Source organism: Crotalus tigris, unplaced genomic scaffold (assembly GCF_016545835.1).
Source record: "Crotalus tigris isolate CLP2741 ecotype Arizona unplaced genomic scaffold, ASM1654583v1 scf7180000024391.5723578, whole genome shotgun sequence".
In the NCBI taxonomy this organism is placed as follows: domain Eukaryota; kingdom Metazoa; phylum Chordata; class Lepidosauria; order Squamata; family Viperidae; genus Crotalus; species Crotalus tigris.
Window position 1 is genome coordinate 1,547,572 of NW_024100561.1, and position 12,317 is coordinate 1,559,888.

The 12,317-nt window shown below is 35.4% G+C and overlaps 1 protein-coding gene across 1 annotated transcript in view; it reads right to left on the minus strand.

Moving 5' to 3' along the window:
* ELP2 (elongator acetyltransferase complex subunit 2) overlaps window positions 1-12,317 on the minus strand; it is a 70,638-nt gene that overhangs the window by 50,030 nt on the left and 8,291 nt on the right. Inside the window, exons 4-11 of the mRNA XM_039329258.1 lie at window positions 11,657-11,813; window positions 9,850-9,927; window positions 8,665-8,729; window positions 7,294-7,360; window positions 6,635-6,778; window positions 5,749-5,844; window positions 5,071-5,171; window positions 3,647-3,778 (exon numbers count right to left, since the gene is read on the minus strand). Of these exons, the coding sequence (XP_039185192.1) occupies window positions 3,647-3,778; window positions 5,071-5,171; window positions 5,749-5,844; window positions 6,635-6,778; window positions 7,294-7,360; window positions 8,665-8,729; window positions 9,850-9,927; window positions 11,657-11,813 (840 nt within the window). The remainder of the gene's footprint in view (window positions 1-3,646; window positions 3,779-5,070; window positions 5,172-5,748; window positions 5,845-6,634; window positions 6,779-7,293; window positions 7,361-8,664; window positions 8,730-9,849; window positions 9,928-11,656; window positions 11,814-12,317) is intronic.

Below are 12,317 nucleotides of genomic sequence, written 5' to 3' on the forward strand. Positions count from 1 at the left end.
ATAAATCTACTAATATACAAATGCTAGATATAAATAAATATTTAGCTGAGGCAAGTTTTCCTAAACTGACTGAGGATCAGAAATATGAAATTAATGGTTTAATTACTAAGGAGGAAATTACCTCAGCAATTCAACAATTGAAATTAGGGAAAGCACCGGGTACGGATGGGTTAACAGCTGTTTATTACAAAGTTCTAATAGAGGAGATGATCCAACCATTACATGATCTTTTTAATGGTATTTTACAGGGTTTAGAGATTCCTCCTTCATGGCGTAGTGCTTTTATATCATTGATTCCAAAGGAGGATCAAGATCTTACCCTACCAAAAAATTACAGGCCTATATCTCTTTTAAATGTGGATTATAAGATATTTGTAAAAATTTTGGTAAATAGGCTTATGAGGGTGGTGCATCATCTTGTGCATAAAGATCAATCAGGATTTATAACAGGAAGGTATATGAAAAATAATGTCAGACAAATTATTAATTTACTAGAATATTTAGACAAGAACAACCAAGTTCCTGCAGGGCTCATATTTTTAGATGCTGAAAAAGCATTTGATCAATTGAATTGGCATTTTATGTTAAGAGTAATGGAAGAAATGAATTTTGGTGAAAAGATATTACAAGCCCTTACGGTAATATATCAAAAACAAACGGCACAACTTATTGTTAATGGAGGTTTGTCGGAGGTTTTTACAATAGAGAAAGGTACTAGACAGGGGTGTCCTTTATCGCCATTGTTGTTTGTTTTAACATTGGAAATATTATTGATCAAAATTCGAGAGTCTCAGGAAATTAAAGGAATATATGTTAATAAAAAAGAATATAAGTTGAGAGCTTTTGCGGATGACTTGGTTGTTACTTTGTCGCAACCTGATTATTCTGTAGTAAACTTATTACAGTTGATTCATCATTATGGTTTGGTTTCGGGTTTTAAGATTAACGTAAATAAGACTAAAATTTTACCTAAAAATATGTCGAGTCAGGAGAAGCAGATTTTGGTCAACTTGACGGGTTTTGAGATTGTTAATAAGGTAAAATATTTGGGGGTGATGCTGTCTGTTTCTAATGCAAAATTATTTAAAAATAATTATGAAAGGTTGTGGGTCAGGGTACAGAAGGACTTGAAGAATTGGGAAAAGTTGCAATTATCCCTCATGGGAAGAATTGCAGTGATAAAAATGAATATTCTACCCAAGTTTCTTTTTTTGTTTCAAATGTTACCAATTTTGAAAAATGAGATTAATTTAAATGAGTGGCAGAAGGGTCTCAACAAATTTATTTGGGCAGGGAAAAAACCAAGGGTTAAGTTTAAAATTATGCAAGACTTCCGTGAGAGGGGTGGACTTAAGGTACCAAATTTGAAATTATATTATGATGCGGTGGTTTTAACATTAATTAGTGATTGGGTAAATTTGACAAATTCTGAGATACTTTACTTAGAGGGATGGGATTTACTTTATGGGTGGCATGCCTATTTAATATTTAATAAAAAAATAGATTGGGCTTTTAAATCTCATATTTTAAGAATTTCTTTACTTAGGATTTGGAGAAAATATTATAAAAGTGATTTTAAAGTACCATTATGGGCTATACCTTGGCATGCGATAGAAGGAATAAAAAGAGGGGTTAAAATGGATATGGTGTCTTATAGACAGTTACTTAAATGGGATGGACAAAACTGGCAATTAAAATCACGGGAAGAGTTAGCACAAGAAAATTTTACTTATTCTTGGTTCCAATATAGGCAATTATTAGATAGATGGAAGATGGATTGTAAGGTGGGTTTTCTTAGAGAAGATGAAAACCTTATTAAGCAACTGAAGGATCAAAGACAAACCCACATTAAGAGAATTTATGGGGTTTTAGTTGAATTGGACTCAGAAACGGAACTAATTAAAGATTGTATGATTAGATGGGCGCAGAATTTTGGTGAGCCAGTTTCATTGGACACCTGGGAAACTATTTGGGTGAGAAATGTCAAATTTACTCAAGCACAGAACTTAAGGGAGAATTTTTATAAAATGTTTTATAGATGGCACCTTGATCCACAAAAAATGTCTTATATGTATCCTGACGTGCAACCCAAATGTTGGAGATGTGGTTATAAGGAGGCTTCTTATTATCATATTTGGTGGTCATGCAGAGAGATAAAAGCATTTTGGATTAAAATATGGTGGAATATCCAGAGAATTTTTAGAAGGAGGGTAAAATTTACTCCGCAATTATTTTTGTTAGGTATTGTTACAGATTGTGATACAAAGGAGGTTGTATTGATGTTAAACTTGATCACAGCCGCTAGGCTGTTAGTAGGACAATACTGGAAGAAGGAATCTTTGCCTACATTGCAGGAATGGTTTCTTAAAGTAGCTTATCTGGCAGAAATGGCAAAGATTTCGGCTTTCTTAAAGCAACAAACGCAAGAGAAGTTTTTTGCTGTTTGGGATAAATGGATAAAATTTATACAATTTAGATTGGGTATACAAAAATATTATATAGTTTTTTCATAAGTTTTATTTTCATATATATTATAGATAATTTTTTTATATATATAAATATAAAGTTTTTAATTTAATTTTTATTTTTATTTTTTAAGCCTATATTCTGCTCTGGGAAGCTCAGGGGGGGGGGAAGGGAGGGTTTTTTTTTTTTTTTTTGGGAGGGCTGGGGGATGGGGTTTTTTTTTTTTTTATTTAATATATGTATTGTTTAGTTTTATTTTTCTGTATATGTTGCCTCTTGTTTTGTATTATTTTTCCTTTTTTGTAAAATTTATAAAACTTTCAATAAAAAAAAAAAAAAAAAGTTGAAAATCAATTTAAGCTTTATTTATCTGATTTATATTGCAGCTTTAATTCTGGAGCTCAAGGTAGTTTTCATAACACTTCCTCTTCCTGTTTTTTTCCACAACAATCCTGTAAAGCAAATTGAGCTAAGAAAGTACGACTTGATCCAAAGAACTCAGCCAACAAGCTTCTGTGGTTGAAGGGTGAACTTCACCCTGAATATTCTTACTCCTTAAGCACTATAGCACATTGATTTAACGAAACATAATGGCCAATGAGGGATGGCAGCATATAATGACTAGAAAGGACAAAGAACATTAAGTGCCATTTTTGAATGATAAAAGATTCTGATTGTTTTTTAACGTTTACAACAAAGCTGTCTGCCTTTGGAAGCTCAGCCCAAATCTTCCAGTAGCCTTGGTGCTTTCAGCTATAGAATCATAAGCAGTAATTTGGAAACAGGGAGTATCCAATGGCACAGCAATGTTCAAGCAGAACATGATGAATCCAGATCTGAATGCTGTAGTAAACACAAAATGTCTCTGTCACAGACCTGGGAAAGCTCGGCTATAAAAAGAGATCATCCTGGGCCAGATAGATAAAAGCTGATTGACCCCAAAATCACTTCACATAGCCATCTGTTTTACCCACGAAGGCCAACAAGTCTATCCTAATTATCCAAACTGATTCAACTGAACTTGTTTGCTATTCATTACAGTGCAGAAAGGGGAAAAAACCCTCCTCAATTTATAAAAGGTATTTAAAAATATACAACTTGGCTGTATGGAACGAGCCATTCCTTCCTATATAAAGATATTCCATGTATGCTTTGGTGTCAGAAATAAATTCTCCCTTACCTTGTCTGCAGAAGTTTGTTTCCAAAGATGAAGGGCTCCATGGAAAGCATGAGCAAGAATCATTGATCCGTCTGGGCTGAACTGACAGTCAAAAAATCCAAGTGTATTTCCTCCCACTTCTCCTATTCGGACCTTTTGAAAAAGTAAGAAATATTACGCATGAATGCATGTGCCTTCCCTCTGCTAATTAAAGACGGTGAGCAAAAGACAAATGATTTAGACTTACACCAAAAGTGAAGTTAAAACAATGTCATTCTAGATGTATTCATATGTTATGCACAATTAAAAATATAATACAGACTTTTTGAAAACAGATTTGCAAGATAGTTTGCAAGTTCATATATAATGAATAATTGTTTTGATAGAGATATTTTTCCTGGGAGGGGGGGGAGGCGGGGATCAAATGCTACAGTATAAAAAGTAATATAATCAACCTCTAAAAATTATTTCACATATATTGTATTGAAAGCAGTTATTTTTAAATGCTTGGTTTACATGCCAAACTCAAAGGCAGCGTGCAATGTAAAAAGTGTTTATTCAAACTCTGCCTAATCAACCAAAACTGATTTCCCGCAAAGTAATTGTTAAATGTTAACTCAGTTCCACCCCTCCCCTATCCAGTGTAGATTCTGTTCCCATGTTTAATCCATGCCAGATTTTCCTGTGACTATGGTTGGCTAACCCAGTTTCAAGAAGAGTTCCAATCTCCAGTTTAAAAGGAACTTCTATTTGTACCTAGGTTCATGCAATTCAAGACTGTGGTTAATGCCAGGCAGGGATATCACTTTAGAAAGGAAGCAAATGAAGCCTGGGTCACAATTTGCAAAGTATGCTTTCCATTATTTTTATTAAGGATAAGATGTAGCAATGGGCACTAACTGGCTTAAAAAAAAAGTAAATGAATTTATTAGGCTCTATTTATTCTGACAGTGAATTGCCTTCATGTACAGAAGGAGCATTCAATTGAATACTGTCTAGAGACACTGTCCAGATACTATCTAGAAATAGTATATTTAGAAAAGTATTGCATTCATTTTAAAATAACAGCACCCAATTTTTTTTAATAATAATAACCAAAAGGAAAACACGAGAGTCTTAATATTTATTTATTTTTATATGATTCCATTTAAATCCAGATGATTTAAAACATCAAATTTAAATCATGGATTTCAAGGAGAAAACCTTCAGTGCAGAGTGTTCCTACGTTTTATTCCCCATTCAAAACCCAAATGAAAATTTTAGTTATTATTTTCAGGGGACTCAATTTATTGATGTTCTAAATATTGAAACCTGGTTTCTCTTTGCCTGTCCACTGAAAAAAAATTAAAATATTTCCTGCCTAAAATCTTTTGAGAATTGGGATTTAGCTCTATATTTCTTCTACTCTGATGAGACAAACAGGGGAAATGAAAAACCACATCTACCTGTTCCAACCACATTCCAGATTCATCTTCTGGAGACCACAGGATCACTGTTTTGTCCATTGAAGCAGACAGTAACCTCATAGGCTGTTCCATCCTGCCATCTACAGTATCAGGAAAAAATATCCCCATGTTTTCATTCAGTTTTGTCAAGTACAGGTTTTTTTTTATCCCATCTGAAGGAAAGTTTAAATAGGAACTTTACAAGAATGGCACACAAAACAACTAAACATGGCTGAAGTTAGAAGGAAGGTCACAATTTACAATGTCCTCAAAGGTGTGCAGGGACAAAAATCTTATAAATTGAATCCTGGATACTATTTCTCTTCAGTGCCTATTTTACAGGTTTATGTTTACGGATTTAATCAAACTGCACGATATTTAGCCTCGGTCCTTAGAGAAGAAAAAATTATTGCCTAAAGGATCAAAAATTACTGTCTCTTTCTTGTAATTATATGCTAACAGATGCATACCAAATGATTTATACTTCCCAATCTCTGGTGCACCACACAAATGTTTTCACTCTACATAGGGTGAAAAAAAGCCATGATTTTTGTTCTGTCACATATTTCAAATTTTCCATGCTCTGAAAAAGGAGGGGTAACTGAGCATGGAGCTCTCCATTCCACATTCATTGTCATCTTTGTCAGTAACCCAAATTAGAAACTACATACTTCTTACCTTTGAAATATGGTGGTTGCCAATGAACACCATATACCCAGTTTTCGTGGCCAGCTAGCACTGAGTCCAAGCTAACTGCAAAGGATTTATCTACACCTATCACAAAACAAAAAAAGTGAAAAAGAGAGTGAAAAAAAAATCCAGCCTGTTTTTAAAACAGCCAAGTTCACCTTCTTTAATATTTGAAACTAGATGTACCAGGGTAATAGCTTACTGTCAGAGAGTTCCCACATTGCACATTCAAGAGAATTCTGTTACATGTGTTGGAATCAATCAAAATGGAAAGCAAATGTCAAAGAGTAAATTAATTGTCAAGACTTATCTAGCCATTGTATAAATGATTCAGCCTTACAAATAACTGTGTGACAAAATTTATGACCCTGTATCTACGAATTCATCTGTGAAAAAAAGATACGATGAGGACAGAAGACTTCTATACATCCAAAGTGCTGGATGCAAATACATGTTTTCCAAATACTGTAGATAAAATGTAACACACCAGTGATGTAGAAAAAAAAAATCACTATATTCAGTCGGATGCAATAATTTCTATTCAATTTATAGACTAGAGAGGGCGGTAAAGCACTGTGAAGCAGTATGTGAGTCTAAGTGCTATTGCTATATCAATGTAAAGAATGTAAATGCATATTAATATAAAAATACATCAGACAAAATTAAATTCACGTGTATGTGTGTGTGTGTGTGTGTGTGTGTGTATGTCATGGGGGCATCAATTAAGTTAACTGAAAGAAAACACAGTGAAGCCCTTGTTTCAGCTAATTAATAGCATATTCTTTAACAATGCATTAAATAAGAATGACATCTTTTATTTAACCATGCTGAAAGCATCTTTATAGAAAAATCCAATACAAAAGAACAGATTTACCATTGTTATTTTTTATGGTGAAAACATTCTCTTTCAATCTAATAGTGTCCTCATCTTGGATTTCTCCGAACAATGAAGTTGCATGCATCTTCCAGATTCTTATCAGACAATCCTGAGCACAGCTTGCCAAATACAGATCTCCATCTTTAAAAAAGTTAAACCAGTCATTAAAGAGTTTAAGATTCAGTGCCCTAAAGAAATCAATACATACAATGCTTAGTTAATAAACAAAACTGGAACTTTCCTTTTTGCAATGGTTCATGTCTTGTAATTACATTATATTATCATGTTAACTGTAATACTAGGAAGCGTCTATTACCCTTCAAGTCCCATGAGCTTCTGGGGAGAGGGAGGGAGGGAGGGAGGGAGGGAGGGAGGGAGGGAGGGAGGGAGAGAGAGAGAGAGAGAGAGAGAGAGAGAGAGAGAGATATCATACCTTTAAACAGAGAAAAAAACATAACTACTTGTTGTACGAACTATAGTTTATAGTAATTGTGTTCTGAAGTTACATGTAAGAGCAGAAAAACTATGGAAACATGCATAGAATTCAATTTTTCATCAGCATTACTTTAAATATGTTAAGTGCCCAGCTTTTATGTCTTCAGAACATGAGAAATCCCCCCCCTGAAATCTCATAAGCCAGACTGAATGAGATTTACCACAAAATGCCCATTCAACTCCTCTTATCCAGTCTTCATGTCCATATAGTAGTAAAGATTTCTGAAACTGAAACAAACAAGCAACTCTTAATAGGCAACATAAACACATATTGCAATTTTCCACTGTGCAGTTTGGCGGTTCCTTAACATCCAGTTTTGGTGCTTTTTGCACCTTTCCTACATCTCTACCATAGTAAATTCCTTACTGGATCACTGAAGATTCTTCAATCTCAGGGTCTCTCAATTGTATTGCAAGTACAACTCCAAGACTTTCATTCCTCATAAGAATTGGAACTCAGAGCATTCCTACATACTCTATATAGCTTCATATAGGGTGTCAAGCTGGGAACCACTACGATGTGTGTAGTACAACCTTGTTTTACAACTGTTTGAATTCTGACTAGTACTCACTTCTATCTTGTATTGCTATAGCTGCCTGGGATTCCTGGGGAGTTACCCATACGCATCCAAGCTCAATTCAAAATGAAAATACTACAATAACAGAAATGTAGCATTTTAAACTACTAAAGAACAGAAATCAGGTAAAGGAAGGAGCATATTGGCACACTTGACTTCTGCTGGGTGAGGACAAATTCAGATGCCCGAAGCTCCCAAAGAATTTCCTGAGGTCACAGGGGAATTTTCCAACGACCTTGCCGGCACTTTCACTCTGTGCTTTGCCTCAAAAGTGGAGCTGAAGCTTTCCCCACCTCCTGGGAGGTTTAGTCCCTTCCACTCAATGTTTTTATGTGGGGGTGCCGAGGGCTCAGTTCCCTTTTGCATGCAATTTAATATTTACATTAAATTGCTAAGGTCACTCATTATTGGAGATAAAGTAGAATATCATCAATATACTGATAATACCCTGCTGTACACCCAGCCACTCTACCAGGCATGCTATCAAAGTCTTGAACCAATACATGGAGACTGTGAAATATTTTAAGCACCAAAATTGCCCAAATGCCTCAGGCCAATCTTTGGCTGAGGTAGAGGACTAGAAATAAAGTGGGTTTCATTACATCTAACAAGGCCTTTAGACCCATTTTCTTCCTTTCTCCAGCTTCTCCTCTGGAGAAGAACAGACCTCAACTATTTAGCGCTGAAATCCTAATAGATTAACCTGACATCAATAAATGAGCCTGCTTTGAAACAACTTTTTTTGAACATGGCTAATTGGTTATCAAAATGACACCTTCAATCAGCTGAAGACAGTTACTCTCCAGAAATATTGTCTCTAAACTAGAGATTTCAAACTTCCCTGAACTTGAGATTTAGGAATTAAACAGGGTATAAATCTTGAAAACTTAAAAGTTAAGAAATGAAACACCACAAGAGAAATCCTATAGACTAAGAAGCAGAAACAATAGCTACCTCTCCAGCCTGTTGCACGTATAAGTGAATTCTGCAGTCATCACCACCACAAGCCAGTACCAGTACTGAAATAAAAGATCATTGAAAAGTTGCTGTTTCAACTAAATGTAATGAAGCAAAAGAAAACAGAAACAAGATAAAGTATTTATGGAAGAGGAGATGACAAGAGTAAATCCTATTTCATACTCTGTGGGATTTACTTCTGAGGAGAGAGGCATAAGCTTATAGTTCAAGACAATGACTGTATACCCACCAGGGCTAGGCAGCATTTTGGATGCAATTCCAAAAAGGAGCATTGGCATTTGCATTGGCACTTTCTTTAAAGCACCTTCCTCTTTCCCCTGAACTGTGTGGCAGCTGTAGAGGACTGCTATACAATGCTTGGGGGGGGGGGGAAAGGGTGCTTTAAAGAACTACAGCCAGGTATAAGTTTCAAATTCCGGTATGTTCTAAGCAATTCTTTGGAACTAAATCCACAGAGCCACATAGACCCATATACCTGGAAGTATATCCCACCAAACTCAATGGGAACTTCAAAGGTGCTATTGTAGTTCAGATATGGGATGCTGAAAGTTCCACGTTCTACTCCACCATGAAGCAAAAAAGCTCAATGTGTGACTCTCGGTCCACCATTCTCTCTCATTCTCTTTCCTATTATACAGACTACTAGAAATAATAACTATGCAATAATAATAGGAAGACAGAACACAATGCATGCTGCTTTGAGCTCTTGACAGGGAAAATGTAAATCCAATAAACAAGTAAAAATTACATTATTATTAAACAGACCCAAGGAACTCAATCTTAAAAAATAAGAGTCAAATCACACAAAACTTAACATAATAAACTTAACAAACTAAAAATCTAATTCTTAAGGATTTCCCCCAGCAACAACAATAGATCAAAATATCTTGCTCTAAAAATATTTAACTATCTCATTTAACAGGCTTTGAAAAAAGGAGATGACAGGCTAGTTATCCAGTTATGTGATGATCAAGTGATTTCTAACTTAGTAATTTCTAATATATATGTTTATGTTTATATATATATATATATATATATATATATATATATATATATATATATATATATATATATATATATATATATGGTTCACATGTATATGCACTGGCACTACTAGGCATTTCTTGAAATGATTGAAAAAAATTACACAGCCACTCTTACTGTCATTGCCTGGCAGGAAGGACAATGAAACATCCATAACAAATCCATTTCCAAACATCAATGTCTGAAGGCACTTAACTAAGGAGAGAGAAAAAATAAAGTTGCATTATTCAGTGAACACTTAAGATATTTAATAAAAATATGGAAATTAGATATTAATTATTATATTTCAAATAAATAAATCTGCTTAATGCTGCGTAAAGTAACACCCTGCCTCCAGCTCCTTAAAGCCGTTAAGATTTTCCCCATGATTGCACAGCTGCCATATGATCCGTCAAAAATTGCATTTGGCTTCAGAAATTGCAGGCAGATCCTACACAAGTATCTTCCTGTGCTTTGAAGCACCTTTTTGCCTTTGAATCCAAAGTATTGCTCAGCTTTGCTAACTGTAGTCATAAAGAAATTTAAAATTTACCCAAGATTAATGTAAATGGTGATATAACCCAGAGAAAATCAACAACAGAGAAGTTAGTTTTACTCAAGAACAGATTACAAAAAGAAGTTAGAAGGCATCATAGCAGCAACAGTCATAATCCTTATTATAAATATCATAATACAAATATATTTACTGTATATTATTATATTTCATTATTTATCCACAGTAGCTGATGTTTAAGAGATGCAATGCTCTTGAACAGCAATTGGACTGATGCTAACTTCTTTTCTACAAATGCCTGCAACTCTTATAATGACAAAGATTAAAAGTGAATCACTTTTTTATTCATTATAACAAACAGCTTTCCAGAGAGGAAGATCTGAAAGTGGTTTATATGAATGTGTATGAACTTTACTTGTTTATTCTTTATATAATAATTAACCTGTACTTTCCTGGCATAACAAAAAATAAAACAAACATGGAAATGCGGTCAAAATATGAAGTATGATGAACAAAGCACTAGCATCTGTTCTAATCCAGCTGCTACAAATAGTAAAATGAAGATTATTGCAAAAAATAGGGAGGATCTCTGCCAGAAGTGGTCTACCTTTTTGCAAGGAGCACAATTTAAAAATGCTAACCTCACATATTCATGCATCTCTAACTGGTTGGAGATGGCGCTTGTCAGCCAAGCAATGCAGGGAGACTCATTGGGGGAAGGGGAGGGGGAGGATTTCACTTTTCTTCTCTCCAAAACCATAATTAATTGCCATCTGCTATCTTGCTTCAAATCCACACAAAGTCAAATAAGTTGATAGGAGGTCTTTGGGCTAGAGCAGAGTTCTCCAACCTTTTCGGCTTGTGGGACTGCTGGAGGGGAGAGGGGATGGTTCTGCGCAAGTGACAAGCAAGCATGCACGGTCTCAGCTAAATTTGCACGAGCAACGGGTATGCATATCTGCCGCTTGCACAAAGGGAGTATGCGCACATGCTCGTCTGCTGCTCACGCAAATGAGGATGCGCGCAGGCTTGTCCACCACTTCCGTAGCCCAGTTCCGAATGTCTCAAGGCCAGGAGGTGGGCCATAAGCCCAGGGATTGTGGACCCCTGGGCTAGAGCCTTCTCTTAGCTCAGGGGTGGGGAACCTTGGCTCTTTTATGTCTTCTGGACTTCAACTCCCAGAATTCCTAAGCCAGCCATGCTGGCTCAGGAATTCTGGGAGTTGAAGTCCAGAAGTCATAAAAGAGCCAAGGTTCCCCACCCCTGTCTTAGCCTAATAAGGTAAGTGCAGTGAGGCACATTGGGCAGGGTAACGTGGAATATATTTCCCTCATACACAAGACGTGAAGCAATCTGGAATATGGGGGCCTTTACTTAAGATATTCTTTGATACATGGTACCTTCACAGAGCAAAGGAAAAAGAACTCTTACCTTCTGTTCTTTCTCTGGACCAAATTTTGACAGTAGAATCTGAAGCTGCAGAAGCTATTAGTAAGCTTGATCCTACTGTGTTTTCATTTCTCATGTAAATGGCATCTAATGCACAAATTGCTTCGGTGTGACCTTCAAGGTGGACATCATTCACAAGCTAAACAGAGAATTATAAAATTACAAAGATGAACAACCTTGCAATTCAAACTTACACTGTCGTGCGATGGCACAATTTTCAACTTTGTACAGCCATGGAAATAAGTGGAATGTAATACAAGTGTAACAATGAAATTTGAGCAGAGAGAATAAGTAACTCTGCATTCATGTGCTCAGTTTTTGCACTCAGTTAGAAGTCATGTACCCTACACAGCTTTGATTTTCAATTTAATCTGGACTTTATATCAGACTTCGCTAGGGTAAAAACTAACATTTTACTGTGCTCAAAAAACAAAAGGATATTTGTTTCAATACCTTTGTGCAGCTATTCTAAAAGTTTCGATAGCATATTAAAATAAAGGCAAGGAGGAAAGTAGCACTGATTTTCTAATTACAATAATCTCAGACCAAATGTTGGCTAAGTCATTTAATGTATCTTCAAAGAGTTTCCAAGGTGCCATTTTGCTAAAATATGCCTTTTTTTAAAATAAAATCTTATTTTAAA